Source organism: Salmo trutta, chromosome 20 (assembly GCF_901001165.1).
Source record: "Salmo trutta chromosome 20, fSalTru1.1, whole genome shotgun sequence".
NCBI classification, from domain to species: domain Eukaryota; kingdom Metazoa; phylum Chordata; class Actinopteri; order Salmoniformes; family Salmonidae; genus Salmo; species Salmo trutta.
In genome coordinates, this window is record NC_042976.1 from 16699562 (window position 1) to 16727089 (window position 27528).

General features: G+C 40.4%; 1 protein-coding gene across 1 annotated transcript in view; it reads left to right on the forward strand.

The window, feature by feature from the left end:
* Positions 1 to 27528, forward strand: part of LOC115156297 (low-density lipoprotein receptor-related protein 1B-like) — a 575728-nt gene that overhangs the window by 368085 nt on the left and 180115 nt on the right. The window contains exons 26-32 of the mRNA XM_029703749.1: positions 8102 to 8266; positions 9221 to 9465; positions 16406 to 16537; positions 16847 to 17074; positions 18524 to 18698; positions 22733 to 22827; positions 25378 to 25527. Coding sequence (XP_029559609.1) covers positions 8102 to 8266; positions 9221 to 9465; positions 16406 to 16537; positions 16847 to 17074; positions 18524 to 18698; positions 22733 to 22827; positions 25378 to 25527 — 1190 coding nt within the window. The remainder of the gene's footprint in view (positions 1 to 8101; positions 8267 to 9220; positions 9466 to 16405; positions 16538 to 16846; positions 17075 to 18523; positions 18699 to 22732; positions 22828 to 25377; positions 25528 to 27528) is intronic.

A 27528-nucleotide genomic window follows, 5' to 3' on the forward strand; every position in this document is an offset into this window, starting at 1 on the left:
AAAAGGCTGGAATAATAATATGTTGAATGCATTAACAGAAATTACGGTAACCAAACAAACATTGTAGATTCGACATTATATGAATTAACGGTAAATGTACTACGGGGGAATTGATAGACACTAACAATCAAATGCTAACAATTCACACAATGAAGTTATGAAACAGTGAGTATGCACAAATTGACGGGCGAGAGTACATTCTGGAGAGGGACATCTTAGCCAAATGCCACTTCTACTTCAATCCCTGGCACCTCCACGATGGATTAGTCTCGGCCTCCGCAATGGATTAGTTCACTGAGATGGGCACGAATAAGACAGGTGTCTCGTTTCATAAATACATTTAAAAAAATAATAATAATTACATATAATTATATTATATACCCCCAAGCCATGACTCCCCAAGGCCCCTTGTCTTTTTCCACATTGTGTTACGTTACAGCCTTATTCTAAAATCAATTACATCGTTTTTTCCCCCCTCATCAATCTACACACAATTCCCTATAATGAAAAAAATGTTTTTTAGAAATGTTTGCTAATTTATTTAAAAAAAGGAAATCTTAAGTATTCAGACCGTTTACTCAGTACTTTATTGAAGCACCTTTGGCAGTAATTACAGCATCGAGTCTTCTTGGGTATGACACCACAAGCTTGAAACACCTGATTTGGGGAGTTTCTCCCGTTCTTCTCTGCAGAATCCCTCAAGCTCTAAAAGGTTGAATGGGGAGCATTGCTGCATTTTCAGGTCTCTCCAGAGATGTTCGATGTCCGGGCTCTGGCCGGGCCACTCAAGAACATTCAGAGACTTGTCCCGAAGCCAATCCTGTGTTGTCTTGGCTTGTTGTCCTGTCTTGGCTGTGTACCACCGACAACGACAAGACAGCCTATAGGGAGGAGGTCAGAGACCTGGCCGGGTGGTGCCAGAATAACAACCTATCCCTCAACGTAACCAAGACTAAGGAGATGATTGTGGACTACAGGAAAAAGAGCATCGAGCACGTCCCCATTCTCATCGATGGGGCTGTAGTGGAGCAGGTTGAGAGCTTCAAATTCCTTGGTGTCCACATCAACAACAAACTAGAATGGTCCAAACACACCAAGACAGTCGTGAAGAGGGCACGACAAAGCCTATTCCCCCTCAGGAAACTGAAAAGATTTGGCATGGGTCAAATCAAATCAAATCAAATTTATTTATATAGCCCTTCGTACATCAGCTGAAATCTCAAAGTGCTGTACAGAAACCCAGCCTAAAACCCCAAACAGCAAGCAATGCATGTGAAAGAAGCACGGTGGCTGGGAAAAACTCCCTAGGAAAAACTCCTGAGAAAGGCCAAAAACCTAGGAAGAAACCTAGAGAGGAACCAGGCTATGAGGGGTGGCCAGTCCTCTTCTGGCTGTGCCGGGTGGATATTATAACAGAACATGGTCAAGATGTTAAAATGTTCGTAAATGACCAGCATGGTCAAATAATAATAATCATAGTAATTGTCGAGGGTGCAACAAGCACGTCCGGTGAACAGGTCAGGGTTCCGTAGCCGCAGGCAGAACAGTTGAAACTGGAGCAGCAGCATGGCCAGGTGGACTGGGGACAGCAAGGAGTCATCATGCCAGGTAGTCCTGAGGCATGGTCCTAGGGCTCAGGTCCTCCGAGAGAAAGAAAGAAAGAGAGAAAGAGAGAATTAGAGAGAGCATATTTACATTCACACAGGACACCGGATAAGACAAGAGAATACTCCAGATGTAACAGACTGACCCTAGCCCCCCGACACATAAACTACTGCAGCATAAATACTGGAGGCTGAGACAGGAGGGATCAGAAGACACTGTGGCCCCATCCGATGATACCCCCGGACAGGGCCAAACAGGCAGGATATAACCCCACCCACTTTGCCAAAGCACAGCCCTCACACCACTAGAGGGATATCTACAACCACCAACTTACCGTCCGAAGACAAGGCCGAGTATAGCCCACAAAGATCTCCGCCACGGCACAACCCAAGGGGGGGGGGGCGCCAACCCAGACAGGAAGACCACGTCAGTGGCTCAACCTACTCAAGTGACGCACCCCTCCCATGGACGGCATGGAAGAACACCAGTAAGTCAGTGACTCAGCCCCTGTAAAAGGGTTAGAGGCAGAGAATCCCAGTGGGAAGAGGGGAACCGACAAGGCAGAGACAGCAAGGGCGGTTCGTTGCTCCAGCCTTTCCGTTCACCTTCAGACTATACTTAATCATAGGACCTACTGAAGAGATAAGTCTTCAGTAAAGACTTAAAGGTTGAGACTGAGTCTGCGTCTCTCACATGGGTAGGCAGACCATTCCATAAAAATGGAGCTCTATAGGAGAAAGCCCTACCTCCAGCCGTTTGCTTAGAAATTCTAGGGACAATTAGGAGGCCTGCGTCTTGTGACCGTAGCGTACGTGTAGGTATGTACGGCAGGACCAAATCGGAAAGATAGGTAGGAGCAAGCCCATGTAATGCTTTGTAGGTTAGCAGTAAAACCTTGAAATCAGCCCTTGCCTTAACAGGAAGCCAGTGTAGGGAGGCTAGCGCTGGAGTAATATGATCAAATTTTTTGGTTCTAGTCAGGATTCTAGCAGCCGTATTTAGCACTAACTGACGTTTGTTTAGTGCTTTATCCGGGTAGCCGGAAAGTAGAGCATTGCAGTAGTCGAGCCTAGAAGTAACAAAAGCATGGATTAATTTTTCTGCTTCATTTTTGGACAGAAAGTTTCTGATTTTTGCAATGTTACGTAGATGGAAAAAAGCTGTCCTTGAAGCAGTCTTGATATGTTCTTCAAAAGAGAGATCAGGGTCCAGAGTAACGCCGAGGTCCTTCACAGTTTTATTTGAGACGACTGTACAACCATCCAGATTAATTGTCAGATTCAACAGAAGATCTCTTTGTTTCTTGGGACCTAGGACAAGCATCTCTGTTTTGTCCGAGTTTAAAAGTAGAAAATTTGCAGCCATCCACTTCCTTATGTCTGAAACACAGGCTTCTAGCGAGGGCAATTTTGGGGCTTTACCATGTTTCATTGAAATGTACAGCTGTGTGTCGTCCGCATAGCAGTGAAATTTAACATTATGTTTTCGAATGACATCCCCAAGAGGTAAAATATATAGTGAAAACAATAGTGGTCCTAGAACGGAACCTTGAGGAACACCGAAATTTACAATTGATTTGTCAGAGGACAAACCATTCACAGAGACAAACTGATATCTTTCCGACAGATAAGATCTAAACCAGGCCAGAACTTGTCCATGTAGACCAATTTGGGTTTCCAATCTCTCCAAAAGAATGTGGTGATCGATGGTATCAAAAGCGGCACTAAGATCTAGGAGCATGAGGACAGATGCAGAGCCTCGGTCTGACGTCATTAAAAGGTCATTTACCACCTTCACAAGTGCAGTCTCAGTGCTATGATGGGGTCTAAAACCAGACTGAAGCGTTTCGTATACATTGTTTGTCTTCAGGAAGGCAGTGAGTTGCTGCGCAACAACTTTTTCTAAAATTTTTGAGAGGAATGGAAGATTCGATATAGGCCGATAGTTTTTTATAATTTCTGGGTCAAGATTCGGCTTTTTCAAGAGAGGCTTTATTACTGCCACTTTTAGTGAGCTTGGTACACATCCGGTGGATAGAGAGCCGTTTATTATGTTCAACATAGGAGGGCCAAGCACAGGAAGGGAAGGGTCAGGAAGGGTCCTGAGATCCTCAAAAGGTTCTACAGCTGCAACATCGAGAGCATCCTGACTGGTTGCATCACCGCCTGGTATGGCAATTGCTTGGCCTCCGACCGCAAGGCACTTCAGAGGGTAGTGCGTACGGCCCAGTACATCACTGGGGCAAAGCTGCTTGCCATCCACCACCTCTACACCAGGCGGTGTCAGAGGAAGGCCCTAAAAATTTTCAAAGACCCCAGCCACCCCAGCCATACACTGTTCTCTCTACTACCGCATGGCAAGCGGTACCGGAGTGCCAAGTCTAGGACAAAAATGCTTCTCAACAGTTTTTACCCCCAAGCCATAAGACTCCTGAACAGGTAATCAAATGGCTACCCGGACTATTTGCATTGTGTGCCCCCCCCCCAACCCCTCTTTTACGCTGCTGCTACTCTCTGTTTATCTTAAATGCATAGTCACTTTAACTATACATTCATGTACATACTACCTCAATTGGCCAGACCAACCAGTGCTCCCGCACATTGGCTAACCGGGCTATCTGCATTGTGTCCCACCACCCACCAACCCCTCTTTTTAAGCTACTGCTACTTTCTGTTCATCATATATGCATAGTCACTTTAACCATACCTACATGTACATAATAACTCAATAAGCCTGACTAACCGGTGTCTGTATATAGCCTTGCTACTCTTATTTTCAAATGTCTTTTTACTGTTGTTCTATTTCTTTACACACACACACACACACACACACACACACACACACACACACACACACACACACACACACACACACACACACACACACACACACACACACACACACACACACAGACACACACACACACACACACACACACACATACCTTTTTTTCGCACTATTGGTTAGAGCCTAAGTAAGCATTTTACTGTAAGCATTTCACTGTAAGTAAGCATTTCACTGTAAGGTCTACACCTGTTGTATTCGGCGCACGTGACAAATAAACTTTGATATGATTTACTCAGGGGCGTTGTCTTGTTGGAAGGTGAACTGTTGCCCCAGTCTGAGTTCCTGAGCACTCTGGAGCAAGTTTTCATCAAGGATCTCTCTGTAATTTGCTCCGCTCATCTTTGCCTTGATACTGACTAGTCTCCCAGTCCCTGCCGCTGAAAAACATCCCCACAGCATGATAGTGCCACCACCATGCTTCACCGTAGGGATGGTGCCACGTTTCCTTCAGACATGACGCTTGGCATTCAGTCCAAAGAGTTCAGTATTGGTTTCATCAGACCAGATAATCTTGTTTCTCATGGTCTGAGAGACTTTAACTTCAAGCGGGCTGTCATGTGCCTTTTACTGAGGAGTGGCTTCTGTCTGGCCACTCTACCATAAAGGCCTGATTGGTGGAGTACTGCAGAGATGGTTGTCCTTCTGGGAGGTTCTCCCATCTCCACAAAGGAACTCTAGAGCTCTGTCAGAGTGACCATTGGGTTCTTGGTCACTTACCTGACCATGGCCCTTCTCCCCCATTTGCTCAGTTTGGCTAGGCGGCCAGCTCTAGGAAGAGTCTTGGTTGTTCCAAGCTTCTTCCATTTAAGAATGATGGAAGCCACTGTGTTCTTGGGATCTTCAATGTTGCAGACATTTTTTGGAACCCTTCCCCAGATCTGTGACAATTTCAAGTCTCATAGCAAAGGGTCTGAATACTAATGTAAATAAGATATTTCTGTTTTAAATCTTTTATATATTTGCAAACATTTCTAAAAACCTGTTTTCACTTTGTCTTTATGGGGTGTTGTGTGTAGATTGCTCAGGAATTGTTTTTATTTAATACATTTTAGAATTAGGCTGTAACGTAACAAAATGGGAGAAATGTCAAAAAAGTTTGGACACGCCTGCTGCGTGAATCAGGCCTTCATAGTTGAAATGCTGCAAAGAAACCACTACTAAAGGACACCAATAAGAAGAGATTTACTTGGCCAAGAAACACGAGCAATGGACATTAGACCGATGGAAATCTGTCCTTTGGTCTCATGAGTCCACATTTGAGATTTTTGGTTCCAACCGCTGTGTCTTTGTGAGACGTGGAGTAGGTGAACGGATTATCTCTGCATGTGTCGTTCCCGCTGTGAAGCATAGAGAATGAGGTGTGATGATGTGGGTGTGCTTTGCTGGTGACACTGTCAGTGATTTATTCAGATTTCAAAGCACACTTAACCAGCATGGATACCACAGCATTCTGCAGCGATACGCCATCCCATCTGATTTGCGCTTAGTGGGAGTATCATTTGTTTTTCAACAGGACAATGACCCAAAACACACCTCCAGGCTATGTAAGGGCTATTTGACCAAGAAGGAGAGTGATAGAGTGCTGCATCAGATGATCTGGCCTCCACAATCCCCCAACCTCAACCCAATTGAGATGGTTTGGGATGAGTTTGAACACAGAGTGAAGAAAAAGCAGCCAACAAGTGCTCAGCATATGTGGGAACTCCTTCAAGACTGTTAGAAAAGCATTCCTCATGAAGCTGCTTGAGAGAATGCCAAGAGAGTGCAATGCTGTCATCAAGGCAAAAGGTGGCTAATTTGAAGAATATATTTTGATTTATTTAACCTCTCTAGGGTAGGTGGCACCAAATCGTCCCACCTACGTAACAGCCAGTGGAATCCTGTGGCCCGTTATTCAAATACCTTAGAAATGCTATTACTTCAATTTCTCAAACATATGACTATTTTACAGCATTTTAAAGACAAGACTCTCGTTAATCTAACCACACTGTCCGATTTCAAAAAGGCTTTACAACGAAAGCAAAACATTAGATTATGTCAGCAGAGTACCCAGCCAGAAATAATCAGACACCCATTTTTCAAGCTAGCATATAATGTCACAAAAACCCAGAAGACAGCTAAATGCAGCACTAACCTTTGATGATCTTCATCAGATGACACACCTAGGACATTATGTTATACAATACATGCATGTTTTGTTCAATCAAGTTCATATTTATATCAAAAAACAGCTTTTTACATCAGCATGTGACGTTCAGAACTAGCATACCCCCCGCAAACTTCCGGCGAATTTACTAACAATTTACTAAATTACCCACGATAAACGTTCACAAAAAGCATAACAATTATTTTAAGAATTATAGATACAGAACTCCTCTATGCACTCGATATGTCCGATTTTAAAATAGCTTTTTGGTGAAAGCACATTTTGCAATATTCTAAGTAGATAGCCCGGCATCACAGGGCTAGCTATTTAGACACCCAGCAAGTTTAGCCTTCACCAAGCTCCGATTTACTATTAGAAAAGTTTGATTACCTTTGGTGTTCTTCGTCAGAATGCACTCGCAGGACTTCTACTTCAATAACAAATGTTGGTTTGGTCCCAAATAATCCATAGTTATATCCAAACAGCGGCGTTTTGTTCGTGTGTTCAAGACACTGTCCGAATGGTAAAGAAGGGTTACGAGCACGACGCATTTTGTGACAAAAAAATTCTAAATATTCCATTACCGTACTTCGAAGCATGTCAACCGCTGTTTAAAATCAATTTTTCTGCCATTTTTCTCGGAAAAAAGCGATAATATTCCGACCGGGAATCTGCAATTAGGTAAACAGACGAAAGAAAATAAAGCACAGGGTCGACTCGGGCACACGCCTAAGCCCTTTGTCCTCTGATCGGCCACTTGTCAAAAGCGATAATGTGTTTCAGCCAAAGGCTGCCTCGACATCGTTCAGCTTTTTCCCGGGCTCTGAGAGCCTATGGGAGCCGTAGGAAGTGTCACGTTACAGCTAAGATCCTTAGTCTTCAATAAACAGAGACAAGAAGAACAACAACTTGTCAGACAGGCCACTTCCTGGTAAGAATCTTCTCAGGTTTTTGCCTGCCATATGAGTTCTGTTATACTCACAGACACCATTCAAACAGTTTTAGAAACATTAGGGTGTTTTCTATCCAAAGCCAATAATTATATGCATATTCTAGTTACTGGGCAGGAGTAGTAACCAGATTAAATCGGGTACGTTTTTTATCCGGCCGTGTAAATACTGCCCCCTAGCCCTAACAAGTTAACACGTTTTTGGTTACTACATGATTCCATATGTGTTATTTCAAAGTTTTGATGTCTTCACTTTTATTCTACAATGTAGAAAATATGTATTCAACACAGTGAATGGTTTTGTTATCTAGTTCGTGCTGTTGTCTAGTTTTGTCCATTTTCAAATTATCTGAATTTATTCCTTACATGAAGGCTTTTTCTTCAAGTCCTCTGTAATCTATCAGTCTTCTTTGGATCATCTGAATGAGTTTTATTGTCTTGGGTTTTCTGCTTGCTCTTCGTAGTCTAAGGCTGGTTACTGTAGAGCGCTTTGTTGATGTTGAAGTAAAAACATCTTTATACATTCATTTTCTTGGTTGATTTAATGTTTTTAGAATCCTGTTCTGGACAGACTGGGACGCTACCTTCCCCCGTATCGAGGCTGCTTCAATGAGCGGAGGAGGACGACACATAGTGTTCAAGGACATGGAGATAGGAGCCTGGCCCAACGGTCTAACTCTGGATCATTTGGAGAAGAGAATCGTCTGGACTGACGCTCGGTAATTCACTTACATGTTATAATGTTTTTTGTAACCTTTATTTACATATAACCTTTACAAGTCAATTAATAACAGATTCTTATTTACATTGACAACCTATCAGGATAGGAGCACAGCAGTGATGAACATTAGGCTGCAATTATGCATATTTGGATACACATATGGTATAAGCATGAACAGCATGCTATATTCTTTGCCTCATCTCCTTTAGGGAGATGTTCAGTTACAGCGAACAGAAGGCTAATTTATCTAAATGTGCCGTAACCACAGGAAGACGTCTATGATGAGAAAATATCACTTGTAAACCTTCTCTTCTATCGTCAGAATATACATTAAGATAAACATTCTACAGCATTCCCAAAAAACACCTTATGACATCCTTGTTAAAACACCTTCCTCACTATTTGGGAACTGGTGGGAACTGTGCTTTAAATTAACTTTTCATTTAAAAGTAAATAAGGAGCTGCAATGTATACTACCCTGGTAGCCTTACCTGGCTAGTCTTTTTAATCTGTAGACATTCACCTTACTTACTCTTACTTTAACATACAATACATTGAATCAAGAGTAAATATACCAAGTGAATGAGCAGCTGCAATGTACTGTTCAGTACTCCCATGCCATAGCTAGTCTATTTACTGTATATAGACCGGCAGCCTCATGATGAAATCCATACCACAGTGTCTCTTTTCACCAACAGCTCTCATGCCTTCTATGCTAGTCTGTATATACTGTATATCTTTCTCTGTACAATCTCATGACATCCAGATAATGTCTTTTCCCTCTAACAGCTCTGTTGTCATCTTATCTGAGCTGTATGTTATCTACCTGGCTAGTCTGTTATCTATATGAAGACAGTCTAATCTATCATGTCTCCGATGCCACCTACTCTGGCTAGTCTGCTTACTGTATAGAGTCACCCTCATACTGTATCATATCTTCTCCCTCTCACAGCTCTGATGCCATCTACTCAGCGCTGTACGACGGCAGTGGGGTCATAGAGATCCTAAGGGGACATGAGTATCTGTCACACCCCTTTGCTGTGTCCCTGTTCGGGGGCAGTGTCTACTGGACAGACTGGAGAACTAACAGCCTGGCCAGGGCCAACAAGTGGACGGGCCGTAATGTCACAGTGATCCAGAAGACCAGCGCTCAGCCCTTTGACCTACAGATTTTCCACCCCAGCAGACAGCCACAAGGTAAACAGCCTAGACCTACACTGCTAGCCGTTTTTGTAATTTTATCAGTAACTTAATGTATTAATAAACATTATGATACTGTATAAACTGAATAAAGTAGATTACCGTAGAATGCACAGTAAAATTCCATACATTTGTTTTACATCACACTGTAAGACAGTTCTGTAATTTCAACAGTAAAACACTATAGAAGGCACAGTAAAATACTGTATTTATGTTTTACAGTGGTAATTATGGTGCATTGTGGGAAAATGTTGTGGGCGGGAATGAGTCTCTTGCTCATTAACATATTTGAAGGCGTGCCTTGTAAGAGGCTATATTTGTTGCACCCGTGAGTGGGAGTGCTGTACCAATTCAAGTGATATGTGGTAGTGGTTACCTGACAGATATGTTTATGTAGGGTACAGATCAGAGTAGCAGAATGTCTTAAACTTTTAATGTTGACCATTCATGTCCTTTGATCTGTTTTGTCCTCTAGTTCCTGTCAGTTTACAAGCCTTTGTTAAGGCCTAAGGTGTAATATAAAATACCAATAGCAATTACTGATTTTATTTTCATACATTTTAATAATAAAGTAATGTATTGCTGTTATGCTATACAGTTTTTGCATATCAGATTGGGCTCTGTTTCCTGCAGTGTGAATAGCCAAAAGCTTCATGGAATTGGATATTTCAAGCCACATGTCAAACCACCTTCTTAGGTGGTTTGAAGTAGATGAAAATCTGTTTCCTGGCCATGTGACTTGTCTGAACAGTAAAATCTGATATATTTGCCCTTGTTCTTTTTAGAATAGTTTTGAAAGTTGGATCGTCTTATCCTTTGAGGCTTTAATTACAATGATTTTGAACAGTCACAGCAACTGGGAAATGTCCATGGCAGGCATAGTTGTCACCTTAGCTTGCTACATAACTTCTGAGTGATAGGAAGCACGAGCACCACCACCAATCAGCCTACACCGCTGCGCACACACCCGTTGTCACAATGACAACTAGCGTAGCCATGTCAGCAAATGACTGCTGTCTGAACACACACACATTCGATTTGGTCACTTGTAGCTTGCTGTTTGGACACTCGGTATTCCAAAACGGATTTGAAAAACAAAACTGATTTGAGTATTAAGGCCTGCAGTGTGAACAAGGCTTTAATGGTTAAATATTTACCCATGTACATTTGATCTGTTTGGCCTGTAATCACGGCCAGTTTGATGCCTTTGTTCTTAATTGATTTGTTTAGGACTAAACAGCAATGAAGATTCTCCATATAAAGTATTTTTCTCACTTCCCTGCTGTATCCTGAAAACTGGTTGCATATAACTCTTACTCAAATTCTGATAATAATATGTATCAGATTTGGCCCATTATTTTCTAGATGAACTGATTCTACTCATAATTTCTCTGTGTATTGACTAAGAAGCTTTTCCGAATAGGTGAATCCCCTGTTTTATTGAGATGAAGAGAGAGACTATAATGGTATTCATTTTAGCTGCTTCTCTGCCATCATTGGGGCTGCCAATCATGGGGCTTCTCAGTATACCTACAATGAGAAGGGGCTGAATGATTGAAAAAGGTGGTCATGCAGAGAATTAGCTTGAATTAATGGTACCTCAGAATGTGTTTTCTCCCTCTGCCCAAATTAGGCTAATTGGTTCATGCTAAAGTGTCAAGCCGTTTAAAAAAATAATTGAACTAGAATTAATGACAGGAACTGCAGAATGAGAGCGTATTACGAATAATCCTGTCGACACAGATGATAGCCTTTCTCCGTATATGCCCATTGGAAGTCAGAATAAAGGAACTAATTAAATCAATTATGCAGATTATGCATATAGGTGTATGGAAAGTAAAATAGTCTTACCAGTTGCCACCTGATTTCATTTCATAATCCGTTTGGCATTTCAATATACTGTCATTTTCAATGGTTTTTTGTTAATGCCTCTTTGACTATAGGTTCAGTGCAGATAGCATGGCAGAAGGCCTGAATATATTACTCTCATGTAATGTGCATAATCAACAGTTATATTTCCGGGCTCAGAGTAATTTTTTTCAGCATTGAGTGGGTGTTCATTCATTTCACTTTGTTTTTAAATGAATTTGCAGAAATTGATTGATCTGTAAAACAGCTGATCATCAATGAATCATAACATCTTGGATGCCGGTATTCTCTTTCCTTTAACGACCACCGGATTTACTCTCAGACCCTTAAAAATATAATATTTCCTAAGAATGTATATCGCCGGCCATGAACGAGCATTCGTACTTTAGTAATCTTGTTTGCATCTATTCAGCAATTCCGGAATGATGCCAATGTGGTAGGACTTAATGTATGTTTCCACCTCTGTAACTGCCTGCCCGAGACTGTTCTGCTTAGATAAGTGAGCAAATTGAACTGCACGTTTAAAGAAGCCAGTAAGTATGTCTAATCCCATTTTAAAGAGCCCAGTGGGGGAGAGTTGGCTAATATCCACTCCAACCAGTCAGTCCTAAAGCCTGTAGATGCTGGTGCTCTCTGCTTGGCCCTGCAGATCTGGACCAGAGAGAATAAGAGAGGGAGGGAGGGAGACCACAGGAGAGCTGTCAGTGGTACAGTACTTGTCTCTGGGGGTGTTTGGTGGGTGCCAAAACTGGAGCTTGTCTCGGGGCGTCAACAGTCTTGTTGTAAATACATTGTGTGTGTGTGTGTGTGTGTGTGTGTGTGTGTGTGTGTGTGTGTGTGTGTGTGGGTGGGTGGGTGGGGTTAAAACAGGGAGGAGGTGCCAATGATTAGTTAAGGGAAAAGTCGGTCCCAATGCCTCCCAGTGAGGAACTGTAATTGGTTAATTATAGCTACAATAACACATCAAACAGATCCTAACACTCTCCCCTCACTGCTCTGGTGATACACAGCAGACTAACATGATCATATTGGAAATACAAGAATAGTGTCCGTACATTTGTCAAATGATGTATCTCAGATTGCTTTATATTCTATTTACAAAGACGCAGTACAGTGTAGTAAGTACCAGTAGTTGAGTAATGATGATTTCATATAAAGTATTCTGTATTCATGGCTGCGTTAATGTAACCAAATCTACTGAGTGTGCCTGAAATGTTATTAAACAAAATGACCTCTGAATGCATCTCCACATCTTTGCACTGTGCTTGCAGAGATTAGGAATGAATACATCTGATCAGCATGCATAGTGCATGCAATCACTGCATGGAAGTAAGCAGCTGCTTCAAATACATACAGAGTAATAATATTTGAAGCTATAATGATAATTTTGTATTCAGAAAAAGGGCAACTCACATTTACAAGGTAAATATGTGTCTTTCCTACACAGCCACCTTGTCACATTTGCTTCTGAGTGATGGAACGAAAGAGAGGAGTGTTGTTGATAATACAACCTGGTTATAACACATCTTGCTTGACAGAGCCCCAACTCCCTGCATTAGTTTAACATAAACACGTTGAATTATTAATTCGATTTAGAAAATACACCTCCATGTGTGGCTGAATATCTATGCAGTCGTATTAAAAAAAATATGTACCTTTCAAAACAGTGACTGTTAAAAAAAAAAACAACTGCATAATACACTTCACTCCACATATTTTACTGTAACATTTACCATGACTACCTGAGGCTTTTTATGAATATTCTAGCACCTCCTGAGAGTTGAGATTTACAACAGCCAAGTGCCCCAGCCCTGGCTTACACTACGTAGTATACCCAGTAGACTTTACAGTTTGCATTGAAAAGATATCACTCTTTGGAAACTAGCATATTTCTGCTCTTTATGTTAGCTAAGCATGGGGGTTTATTTATTCATGAGACGTCTGCTAGTCTAGAAATGAACAAAGTCTTGCCCATCTTATTGTCATTTCTCAAGGCTGAATGCTGAAATGCATCCAGGCTTTGGTTTCCTATCATGAGTCAAGTGTTGTTGGGTATGTTTTCAACTCACACAGACAGAACAGACGGAGCAGACGGAGCGATTTTCTCTCTACTAAACCATCTGAATGTATAATGTATTCAACGAGACACAGTCCAGGAAATGAGTTTGGAAATGAGTTTGTCAAACTTGCTTTAGGTAAATCACTGCAAAAAGGTATCTTTATATCTGGTTTGAAAATGTATCAAAAGGAAATATCTATCCAATCTGAAAAAGCGGTGCATTTATTCATCTGAAGTGACTGTTGACAAAGAAGGAGAAATTCTGTTTGTTTGTATACTGCTTATATACTGCTTATATAGGGAGCAAATTCTCCAGTGTTAAATAAACACAAACGATGTTTCCATACAACCATTTCATGCTGATTAATAATATATAATTTTATAAATGCCGACAGACAAGTTGTTCGTTCGACATGGTGGGATAGTTTTGTGTCTGTAAAATTCATTATGCGAGAAATGGCGGTGGAAACACCTTTATCTGCAAATATTGATATAATAACCATTGTATCAAAGTAAACTTGGAGTCACGTGATGATACATTTTTTGGTCCTCCAAAAAGAACTCGGGAAAGCATGCATTTTATTAGACAACAGATTAAATAAGTTATGATGAACTTCACAGAGATGTGAATGTGCAAGGTGATGAGCTTGATCCTCTCGCCAATAAATATCCAGGGTCTTATTCTGGTGACATGATGATCGATGCTTGGATGCCGTTTGACAAATACAAATAATATCGGTTTTATCCATAATAATCTCATCATGTAGGTAGCCTACCCCCACTGTATCTGCGAGCTGTTGGCAAAAGTGCATGTGCCAAGACAAGAGTGGGCACATTTGCTATATAAACAGTGTTTGTGACAAAACCATTAGTAGAGTTGAAAATGCGATGGAAACCCACTACGTGATCACGCTCAGCCTTAAATCCGAAAAAGTACATTTGATGGGAACATCTCTGGTGGGGAAATGTGCATATTGTTTTATGAAGAGTTTTGAATATTTGCCAGAAAATCTGTAACAAATTGGATGGAAACCTAGCTGTCGAGCGTGTTAAACACTGAAAGCGTGGACATGTATAGACACTGGAACAGCGTTAAATTAACACAATGCTTAGTGTAAAGACTTATTTCCTAGAGTGCCTTGCCTTTCGAGTGAATTGTATAGTTACCACACATGACTGCATTTGATAGTGACAGACATGGTTGTTGCATTCATCCATTTTCAGTCCTAAGGACATCACCAAGTGAGATCCTAAGAAAAATGCTATCACTAAAATGTTATTATTTAGCACAATACAATGTGAAATCCATAAGGCCTTATTTTGAGGGCCTACACTCTAAACATAATTCAATACTTATAGATTTAATTGTTAACACTCATTGGTGTAAAATAATCCCAGTGTTGGTGTTAATAACCAGAGTTGAAACAAAACCACGCCCATCATTATCATATTTCATAGCATGGTATATTGCAGATTGATTTTAAGAATTGTTTTTTTCAATATATATGTTTTAATTTAATTAAATGTTGTACATTGATTGATAAATTAATGTTAAACAATAAATAATGGATTTATTGTGAAGGTGTAAGCTATATAACATGGATTTATCAGACTTTTTAGTGTATAGATGCTCCAAAGGACTGCATCAGTGGCTTGTAGGCTGTGTGTGGAAGCCAGGAGATACTAAATGTGTTTATGTTAATTAATAGTCAATTTGTATCTATTTATTTAATTTAACCTTTACATAACAAGGCAAGTCAGTTAAGAACAAATTCTTACTGTGCCTCGACACATTCCTGTCTCGGAGCTCCACGGACAATTCCTTCGACCTCATGGCTTGGTTTTTGCTCTGACATGCACTGTCAGCTGTTCGACCTCATATAGACAGGTGTGTGCCTTTCAATATCATATCCATTCAATTGAATTTACCACAGGTGGACTACAATCAAGTTGTAGAAACATTTCAAGGATGATCAATGGAAACAGGATGCACCTAAACGCCCATTTTTTTTGCATTTGTATTATAACTTTTTTTTTACCCCTTTTCTCCCCAATTTCGTGATGTCCAATTGGCAGTTACAGTCTTGTCTCATCGCTGCAACTCCCGTATGGACTCGGGAGAGGCGAAGGTCGAGAGCCATGCGTCCTCCAAAACACAACCCAACCAAGCCGCACTGCTTCTTGATACAATGCCCACTTAACCCGGAAGCCAGCCGCACCAATGTGTTGGAGGAAACACCATACATATGCGAGAGAAGCAAAACTGAACCACCCAAGCCTTACCAGGAGTAGGGAGTTACTCTACCATTTATTTATTACTCTTTAGTTTGTGTAACTAGGTTTGCTGAGTCAGCATCCATTTCAAATGCAACTGCACCAAAGATGTCCCACCTACCCCATCCATTTCTCCTGATGCATTGCCAGTGATTTAGACCACTTGAAAGCAATGTTGAAACACGAGAACCAATTTGGATGGTAGTAGGTGTGGATAGGGTGGATTGCCATTTCGTCAGCGTTATTGTTGTATCAGAGAGAGTATCAGAGGGATTCAGCATTATGGTTGAACAGTACAGGTGGCCAACTGGCCATGGAAAAACTTTACACACAGTTTTACAGCTGTTCCTTTATTTCCTGCATTTCAAAATAACCCTTTAATTATATTGGTCATTTGCAGATTTTCAGAACTAAGCATCTGTATGTTATGTTTTTATAAGCTTTGGTGCCCTTTACCCTGTCAGGAAGGTAAGCAGAACTTTTGACCATAGGCCCAAAACCAGATCATACTTCTGTATTTCAACACTAGTGCACTACCAATTACTCTGTTATGTACTTTATAAAAAGGACTTCCTACAAATGTTTTCCACAGAAATGAGATTCTTGGGAGGCTTTTTGTTCAATTCACTTCATGTATTCATCATGGCCCAAGTGTTTCTCCTCCTTTTGCATCTTTTTCTATATTTTTGCTGACAAGTCTCAACCTGACCCCCTCCTCTCTCTCACTCTCTTCAGCGTCTAACCCATGTGAAGAGAATAATGGGCGTGGCCCATGCTCACACCTGTGTCTTATCAATTACAACCGTACTGCATCCTGCACCTGTCCACACCTCATGCAACTGACCCTCAACAAACAATCTTGCGCCGGTGAGTGGGACAGCCATCTTCAATCCTATAACACCTGTATCTATCATTTTTGTTATCAAAGTCACAAACAAGTGGGATATTGTACACAATCACAAAACAAAGAACCATAAAAATGACAGAATTATGTTTTTACATATTTATGATTTCATTGGCATTTGTGAAGTATTGACTTGGGATTATGATTAGGGATAAACGTCAGCATTTGCATGTCATATCTTACCCCATAACCATATCTGACTAAAAAGGTTAACCGCTTCACAAATCAATGGTAGTCATTGATATTTCTCTCCTAATCTGATTTCTCCATAGTGTTGAAAAGGTTCCTCCTGTACATCCGGCGGTCAGAGATCCGTGGGGTGGATATTGACAACCCTTACATGAACGTCATGACGGCACTGACCGTCCCAGACATTGATGATGTCACCGTGGTGGATTACGACACCCAGGAGGAGAGGATCTACTGGGCGGATGTAAAAACACAGACCATCAAACGGGCCTTCATCAACGGCACCCGCCTGGAGACTGTCATCTCTGGAGGTAGTTAATGGCTGAATCCCAGTTTGTAGGGTATGGGGTGCCACTTGAGACACAGGCACTGTCTGTCCTTCATAAGTGTGTAATTCAGAGAGATAATAATGTATCAGAGATGGTTGAGTCATGGTGAGTTACCTTGCCTAAGACATGACGACTCGTGTTAACTCCCTGAGCTTATTCCCAGGCTTTAGCTCAGTTAGCTAACATAGTCTTGTGGTGTGAAGGAACTCTGGGAACAATACTGTATAGGTCTTTAAATAACGTAGTGCCAGGGCCTGCCACTCATTTGATTAATAACAAGGACATTTACATTTTGAGAGCTTGGGACTATAAGGTTCCATCTGTAAAAAGATGATTCTGAGATAATTGGCTTTAAAGTTCCGAACCCTCATTGGTTTGAATGGTGCCAGCAATTATTTATCTCATATTCTTTTGAACTTAACAACATGAATGGGGTTATTTAGAGTACTATATAGTTAGAGAACATTGAACAGAACAAGATCATGTCAATAACAACATTTTGACAAAAAATGCAGGTAGGACCTTAAAGTCCCAAGCTCTCAATTTTCTGATTGGCATTACTAAGGGATGAAAAGAGTCAAGACAAAGGCAGGAAATAACTTCTACGATCATTATTTGTTTTGTTGTGGCTTTGATGGGAATATCTGTTTTGCCAAATTGTATTGCATGAAAGTACGTATTCAAAGCGCAAAAGACAATTGCTGTTTTTCAAGAAGAGCCTCCTCTCTTCTTTCTTTGATTATCCACAGAGCACACCCTAATTCCCATTCTTTACATTTGTGCCATAGATTTAATTCATGACCACCTGATAAAGAACAGAACCCTGCCTGCATAAGCTTTTTGACACACTCTATTATAATCTTTACTTTGGTAACACATTATTTTAAGTGTCGATAATAAAGCATTTATAAACCATTTCAAAGGCATTTACAAACGTTTGCTCACCATTTATTAATCATGACTCCTTCATTTGTAAATGTTAGTAAGCTAGTTATTCACACATGTATATATATTTCACTAAACATCCTGTGTTGTGTGCTTATTCTTTTACTAGGTACTGCTGTCTACTATCTACCAATTGCATGTTCATATTTTTGTAAGAAATTACACTGGTCACTCAAACATTTCTAAAGTATTAATAAAGTATAAATAGCGTTTAATAAATTATGAACACACACTTTATAAATACCTTATAAAATAATGGTTTATTACGGATCCATAAAATGAAGTGTTATCTTTACTTCCTCTTTATTTAAAAAAATATATAAATATATAAATTGTTAGGAAACATAAACAACATTGAATACCAATGTTTTGGTACCTGTTTGCTGTCCCAAGGTCTGTATATTATCCTGTCTAACTGATGACCCATGTGATTCTGTAAAACTAGATGTTGGATTGACAGCCTCACTCTCTTTGTTATCCCCTCAGATATACTAAATTGCCGTGGGCTGGCATTAGACTGGCTCTCTAGGAATTTATACTGGCTCAGCTCAGAGAATGACGAGTCTCAAATCAATGTCGCTCGCCTGGATGGTTCCCTGAAGACCTCAGTCATTCATGGGATTGATAAACCAAGGTGCCTTGTTGTGCACCCCACTAAGGGGTAAGTAGATTAAACCAGCATCTGTGTACTTCATCATTTTCTACTGGGCTCACCGTCAGCGTGGGATTAGGAAAAACAAAAACCTTCCATGGGTAGACAAGACACTGATGTTTTCATAAAAGTACATTACCAAGCTTCTGTCATGAAAAAAAACAGAATCTGCAGCAATTATTCAGTGGAAATATTTATATTGTGTGCAATTTAGCCACACAGTATCAACATGAAAAAAGTAAACAGCTCTCTACGACTAAATTTATTCATCCTAATCAGACAGGTGTTTTACATTGACGATACATTGGAGATAATATAAGACAAGTACTGAAAACAATAGAACACTATGAAAATCTGGGAAACCAGGTCTCGTATTCATAGCTGACTTTGAAAAGGCCTTTGATAAAGTATTACTGGAATTCATATATAAATGCCTGGACTATTTACATTTTGGAGAATCTCTTATACGATGGGTTAAAGTTATGTATAATAACCCCATGTGTAAAACAGTAAATAATGGCTACTTCTCAGAAATAATTAAATTGTCAAAAGGAGTAAATCAAGGCTGTCCTTTATTAACATATTTATTTATTTATTTATTTATTATGGCCATTGAAATGTTAGCTATTAAAATCAGATCCAACAATAACATAAAGGGGTTAGAAATCCAGGGCTTAAAAAAAGAAAGTGTCACTGTATGCTGACAATTCATGTTTTATTTTAAATCCGCAATTTGGATCCCTGCACAGCCTCATTGTCATGCCGTGTGTAGGTGGCAGGGAAGTCAGGCGCAGGAGAATCAAACTTGGTATAAATGGAGTAGTTTAATAATGTAAAACAAAACCTCCAAAACCAAAGTACATAATAAAATAAACGTGGATACAAGAACTCGTCGTGCACCAATCTAATATCACGAGCATAACAACAAACAATCTCTGACATGGACATGAGGGGAAACAGAGGGTTAAATACACAACATGTAATGAATGGGATTGGAACCAGGTGTGTAGGAAGACAAGACAAAACGAATGGAAAATGAAAAATGGATCAATGATGGCTAGAAGACCGGTGACGTCGACCACCGAGCACCGCCCGAACAAGGAGAGGCATCGACTTTGGCAGAAGTCGTGACACTCATAGAGGATCTAGATAAACAGAATTATGATAAATGCACCATATTACGTATTTGATCTCTAAAAAATGTTACTTTTACATTACTGTGTAGTTAAAATGGTTCGACAGTGAAGTGGGCATACTGTACTCGGTAGTTATATCCCAAAATAAATAAATAATTTCACAACAATACATTTTAATAGAATTTAGCCAAATTATATAAGGTTTTGCTACCATAGAAAGGACAACACCTGTCTATTTGTGGAAAAATCATCCTGATGAATTATTTAGTCATATCCCATATACCTACTTACTTAAAATGTTCACCTTTTGTTGCCTTACAGCCTGAATTGGAAGCACATAAAATGTGACTTTTTCCGGCTTTATTAACAAACAGTAACCCACAATATCCAAGTGAATTATTTTTCTTAAAAACTCTTTAAAACCTTTTCTTAAAAAAATTCTAAAAATTAAAACCGTAAAAAATACATTATTTGGGTAAGTGAACCCCCTCCCCTTCCTGTAAGGCAACAAAAGGTGAACATTTTGAAATGGGATGGTGACTTTCTATTCCCACTGTATGGCCTTACCTACACCTAACTAAAAAATATTCCACCTTATTTGGAACGGCAAGCCAGGAAAAATTAAACGGACCTATTTATATAATGAATATGAATTCGGAGTGCAGAAATATTAAAGCATTGGATCTCTCACGAAAGGCTTCAGTTATACAAAAACTATACTTAAATCCAAACTGGTTCTCTAACAGATTAGTAAGAATGGCTCACCCCATGTTTAAGAATGGCCATTTTCCCTTCATTCAGATTACAACCTTTCACTTCCGGTTATATGACAAACATTTTTAAAACAAGCAACAGATAACTGGTTGCAATTTCAGTTTAATCCACAAATAAAAAATTTTAAAAATTAAAAGTTAAAAGTGAAACAAACATTAGAACATATATTATGGTTAAACTCAAATATACTAATTGTAAGACATTTTTTAATACTGTATAATCTTTGTAAATGATATCATAAATAGGACTGGTGGAGTTAAAAAACATAAAACAAACATGGAAATGTCTGCTCTTCAAAATTACAACTAACTGATTGCAGCATTACTGCAAAAATGGAGGAGGCAAGTGGAAAGGTGAGAAGGTAAGGAACTTGTCTGTTGGCCCTGCATTAAAGACCAAAATTAGCTAAAGAAAATTATGAGAAATAAAAAACTATACCAGTTTAATTTAAGGACCAAAAATTTGACAACTGCACCATACAGGTAGCAAAATAATTAGGAGGAGATTTCCGATGTACCGATTCCATGGCACAAGGTTTATGAACTGATACACAAAACGCCGGATTCAAAACTTACTGTTTTTATATTTTAAATGATTATACAAAATGTTTGCAACCAATAGAATCTTATATATATATATATATATATATATATATATATATATATACAGTGCATTGAAAATATTCAGACCCCTTGCATTTTTCTAAATGGATTAAATATAATGTTTCCCTCATCAATCTACGCACAATACCCCATAATGAAATGTTTACAAATGTAAAAAAAAAAAACAGAAATACCTTATTTACGTAAATTCAATTGATTGGACATGATTTGGAAAGGCACACACCTGTCTATATAAGGTTCCACAGCTGACAGTGCATGTCAGAGCAAAAACCAAGAAATAAGGTTGAAGGAATTGTCCGTAGAGCTTCGAGACAGGATTGTGTCAAGTTACAGATCTGGGACAGTGTACCACAAATGTCTGCAGCATTGAAGGTCCCCAAGAACACAGTGGCCTCCATCATTCTTAAATGGAAGAAGTTTTGAACCTCCAAGACTCTTCCTGGGCAATCGGGGGAGAAGGGCCTTGGTCAGGGATGTGACCAAGAACCCGATGGTCACTCTGACAGAGCTCTAGAGTTCCTCTGTGGAGATGGGAGAACCTTCCAGAAGGACAACTATCTCTGCAGCACTCCACCAATCAGGCCTTTATGGTAGAGTGGCCAGACGGAAGCCACTTTTCAGTAAAAGGCACATGACAGTCCGCTTGGAGATTGCCAAATGGCACCTAAAGGACTCTCAGACCATGAGAAACAAGATTCTCCGGTCTGATGAAACCAAAATTGAATTCTTTGGCCTGAAAACCAAGTGGAGGAAACCTGCCACCATCCCTACAGTGAAGCATTGTGGTGGCAGCATTATGCTGTGGGGATGTTTTCAGCGGCAGGGACTGGGCTACTGGTCAGGATTAAGGAAAAGATGAACGGAGCAAAGTACAGAGAGATCCTTGATGAAAACCTGCTCCAGAGCTCTCAGGACATTTACATTTACGTTATTTATCAGACGCTCTTATCCAGAGCGACTTACAAATTGGTGCATTCACCTTATGATATCCAGTGGAACAACCACTTTACAATAGTACATCTATAGGACCTCAGACTGGGGCGAAGGTTCACCTTCCAACAGGACAATGGCCTTAATCACATAACAAAGACAACGCAGGAGTGGCTTCGGGACAAGTCTATGACTGTCCTTGAGTAGGCCAGCCAGAGCTCAATCAAACATCTCTGGAGAAACCTGAAAATAGCTGTGCAGCACCGCTCCCCATCCAACCTGACAGAGCTTGAGAGGATCTGCAGAGAAGAATGAGAAAAACTCTGAGTAAAGGGTCTGAATACTTATGTACATGTGATTTTATATATATGTGTATATATATATATATATTTTATAAATTTGCAAAAATGTCAAAATAACTGTTTTTGCATTGTCATTATGGGGTATTGCGTGTAGATTGATGAGAAAAAAAACTACCATTTAATACTTTTCAGAATAAGGCTATAATGTAACAAAGTATGGAAAAAGTAACATGTAATGTAATGTCTGTTAACTGTTGGCTTCTGTTCTTTGACTTTAGGAAAATCTACTGGACAGATGGCAACACGATAAACATAGCCAACATGGATGGGAGCAACAGCAAGGTTCTTCACCAGAACCAACGAGAACCAGTCGGTCAGTTGAACATTATAGCTATGTTTGTTCAGACTGTGGAACATTACTGCATGTTCCAACACTATGTTTCCAACATTCTTTATCATGGGACAGATTCCAATGTCATACACAGGAGCAGTACAGCAACCTGGCAGTACCTGCTTTGGCCAATGTAGGGTGTACATTTGAGGACTTCCCTAGTCCTGATAACGAAAGGCCTAAAATGAACACCATACATATTTCTACCCGCATATCCCTTGATCATAAGCACTGGTTGATGTGTTTTTTCTACTATTCTTATAAAGAAAAATTACAAATGGTTGGAATCTAAATAATTTGCTACACTTGACTAACTGAAAACATAATCTGCTGCCATACACAGTTGTTCAACCTGAAGCTTGTATACTCAGATGATACAAGCTTCAGTGAACAATGGTGCATCTGCAGGTTCATGCATCAAGCAGCTGTTCTGTTCTCACCGCATATGTAGACCTGCAAGGTCAAGTCTTCACTTTCTCAGTTAAACACAGTATCATTGTATTTGATGGGTCTCAATCGGGTTGACTTGATGGGCCCTGTCAGAAATATAAATAGATGGTTCACAATATACATCACATTACATCATGTATGATGATGGGCCAGACCTGCGGACGGGAGTAAATTAATGATGTGTTGTGACTGTGAATCTGCCTTCCATAAATCCACACACACACAGAGAAAGCTGTTCATAGACACAATTGAAATAGCCTCCAGTTGCCACCATCAATAGTGCCGTTCTGTCAAATCCCATCATGTCCTCTGGAGATTGGTCAAATTATTTATAATGTCAAGTGGAGGTCATAGCGATATCCTAGGCAGGCCGCAACGAATCATTCCAACAACCACACACACACACACACACACACACACACACACACTCGCAAACACGTAGGCATGCACACACTCACAAACACCGACACAAGTGCACACCCACATTAACACTCAATCCTATAGATACAAATAAAGGCCATATGGAGTCACATCCCAGGCCGCAAAAAGTATTCCAACAATCTCACACTCACCCTCACAGTATCATCTCCGTACCTAAGAAAGGGAAAGTAACTGAACTGAATGACTATTGACCCGTAGCACTCGACTCCGCCATCATGAAGTGCAGTCAAAGATCACATCACCTCCTCACTTCCTGACACACTCAACCCTCTCCAATTCGCCTACCACCCAACAGATCCACGGACAATGCAATGACCACTGTACTGCACGCTGCCCTCACCCACCTGGACAAGAGGAATGCATATGTGAGGATGCTATTCATCGACTACAGCTTGGCCTTCAATACCATGGTGCCCTCTAAGCTCACCACAATGCTCACGGCCCTGGGACTGAACTCATCCCTATGCAACTGGGTACTGGAGTTTCTGACGGGCCGCCCCCAAGTGGTGATGGTAGGCAACATTACCTCCTCCACACTGATCCTCATAAGGGTTAGTCCTCAGTCCCCTCCTGTTCTCCCTGTATACCCACGACTGTGTGGCCTCAACTCCATCATCAAGTTCACTGATGACATGAGTAGGCCTGATTACGAACAACCACGAGACGGCCTACATGGAGGAGGTTGGCACTCTGACAGTGTGGTGCCAGGTGAACAACATATCCCTCAACGTCAGCAAACCAAAGGGGCTGATTGTGGATTTTAGGAAGAACCAGACTGGGCACGCCCACATCCTCATCAACGGAGCCGCCATGGAGACGGTTAAAAACACATCTAAAATGATCAAACCACACAGACACAGTGGGGAAGAAGGCACGACAGTGACTCTTCAACTTCAGGAGGCTGAAGAAATGTGTCATGTCTCATTGGGCCCTCACTGTGTTCTACAGGAGTACCATCGAGAGCATACTGTCGGGCTGCATCACAGCTTGATATAGCAACTCCACCACTGCGGACCACAAGGCGCTACAGAGGGCGGTACACTCAGCCGAACACACCATTGGGTGCACACTGTCTGCCCTCCAGGACACCGAGAACATCAGGTGTCGCAGGAAGGCCAAGAAGATCATCAGGAACCTCAGCCACCCGAGCCACGGACTGTTCTCACGGCTTCCGTCACTCAGACGCAGACAGTATAAGAGCATCATGGTTAGCACTAACAGACTGGCCAATATATTCTACAGCCAAACCATCAGGCTGCTGAATAGCAGCCTACGGACAATTACCCTGCCCACACCCCAATTAGCATTATACTGTATATATGTATCCTTGTCACAGTTGTAAACATGTACCGTGTATATATATATATACACACAGTATGTTTAATTGTTTTATTATTATTGTTTCATTCACACCTGTACTGTTGGAGCTTGGAGCTTAAGTATTTCACTGTACACTGCAAGTAGGCTACATCTGCGACCCTGTGTATGTGACGAAATAAAAAATAATCTAATCAATGACACAAACGTATTATACATCTGACTGGAAAAATAAAATGCACTATATTTCACCACCAGATTTTCGTTTTATAGTGACATAAAGGTTTAATACCTATTATTAACCCTGTCATTCTTCTCCCCCAGGTCTCTCCATAGACTATACAGCCAACAAGCTGTACTGGATCAGCTCTGGTAATGGCACTATCAACAGGTGCAATGTGGACGGTAGTGGTCTGGAGGTGCTGGAGAGCATGAAGAGGGAGCTAACCAAAGCCTCAGCATTGGCCGTTATGGGTGAGTAGTGGCTAGTTCCAAACATAGTGTACCCACATCCAATGACTGGTGGTCCTTTGTAGCTCAGTTGGTAGAGCATGGCACTTGTAATGCCAGGGTTGTGGGTTTGATTCCTGGGACTACCCCTTTATAAATGTATCGCTCCATTACTGTAAGGAGCTTTGGATAAAAGCATCTGCTAAATTGCATATATTAATGACTTGCAGGTGCCGGGTACACAAAATATAAACTCAGGAAATAAATAATATATACCTGCACATTGATGAAGGCTCCTGCTGTTGTATTGTGCAATGTTTTGACCTGAAGGTCTTTATCAGGCTTGAATAGTGGAAAATGTCAGCCAGTGCCTCAGATCCACGTCATAGATTAAGGGAGAACGTGGGGAGGATTAGGGCCTAGGTGTGGTATTTGTTGCTAGTTAACTGGCTCCTGGATAAAGCCTTTTAACCAATACTATGTTTTGACTGTGACAGTTCTGCTTCACTGTGTGAAATTGTCTGGGCATTAGATAATTAAACCACTGGTTGGAGCTGCAGCTTGACTGATGATAGATTGTTTTGTAATGAGAATGGATGTGGATGGCCATTGTGGAGTGTTGTTGCTTGGTATCAGTGCTGGAGGCAATATGTTGGAGGACTATCACTTGGATTTGTGTGTTTTTATGTGTTTGTTTCATACGGAAATGTGCTGAAACATTATATTCCTCCAACATGGTCCTTTTTTTCAATAAGATGGCATTTATTTCTCAAGACCATTTGTTTTGTTCTGCCATTGCACCGTACAAAATACAAAGACTTATGAATGAATGAACTGATTCCCAAACTTGATGACACTTTCATGCAAAAGGCTATGCGTAGTCAGTCTACATTAAGTTGAAAAGTTTGCAAAGAGTTTAGAATCTGTGAATGCATCTTTTTCAATAAACATTTATACATAGTGGGAATAGAAATTAAAATGTTATCATTCTCTATTCTTTTTCCTCCACTGGCAACTAGTCAGCAACATGGTAGTACTTAAATTGAAGAGAGGAAAGTAAAGTTTGGCCTCAGAGGATGACAAACATATGCCAAACATCCAAGTAGGGGAATGTTAATGGGATTGATTTAAAACCAGATGGAAAGGGAAAGTAAGACCACAGTGTCTCATAAGACATTTAATTCAGCACAAAGCATCTGGCTTCTTAATTGCATTACATTCGATTCACCATTTTGGATTCAGGATACAATTTTTTTTTAAACTACACTTCCTAACAGTTACAATCTGGACAATTGGGAGGAAGCCTCTTGCTGTATGAATGTACATGTATGTTTGCCAGGAGTGGTAATGAGAAGCAGTGACAGAAGGTTTCCTTTTTTAACTTGGTGTTGATGGTCAGAAACGTTGTCAGAGGAAAATTCACTGTCCTTTGATACACAGTACTGTATTTAGGCATTGCAGTGCAGTCCTCGTTCCTCCGTGAACAAACGTGTGCCTCTCTCTCGCTGTGAGTTTAAAAATACCTAATTAGGCTGTCAGAACGTGAAGAAACGAATTTAGAAGTTTGCTTCGTTACTTTATAGTGTCTGCTTAGAGTCTGGAGGTATGGAAGTTGGAACAAACATGACAATACATTCACTTCATATATTAAAAACACTTTTTAAGTTGGCAGCCATTTTAGAGTTTTACTTTACGGAGGAAGTACAGTAAAGTAAAATGTTCTCGCTGTTAAAATGGAGACCGAGTTGGAGACTTCATTATCGCATTCCACAAAATGTGAACCAAAATGCAAGGTGACAAAGATTAATGACCTGATATCAAAGCAGTAGAAACTTCCAGTAGAACAGTGGAATGATGTGTTCACAACAAGCCATCTATCACACAGTTTGGTTGTAATGTTTTTCATTGCTTTGACTGGGATATTTCTATTCTGCCAAAGAAAGAAAACAATTGTGCAATGGTTTTATATTATAAGTGTTTATGTTGGATTTTGGAAAGGGTGTGTGTTTGTGTGTGCGTGTGCAT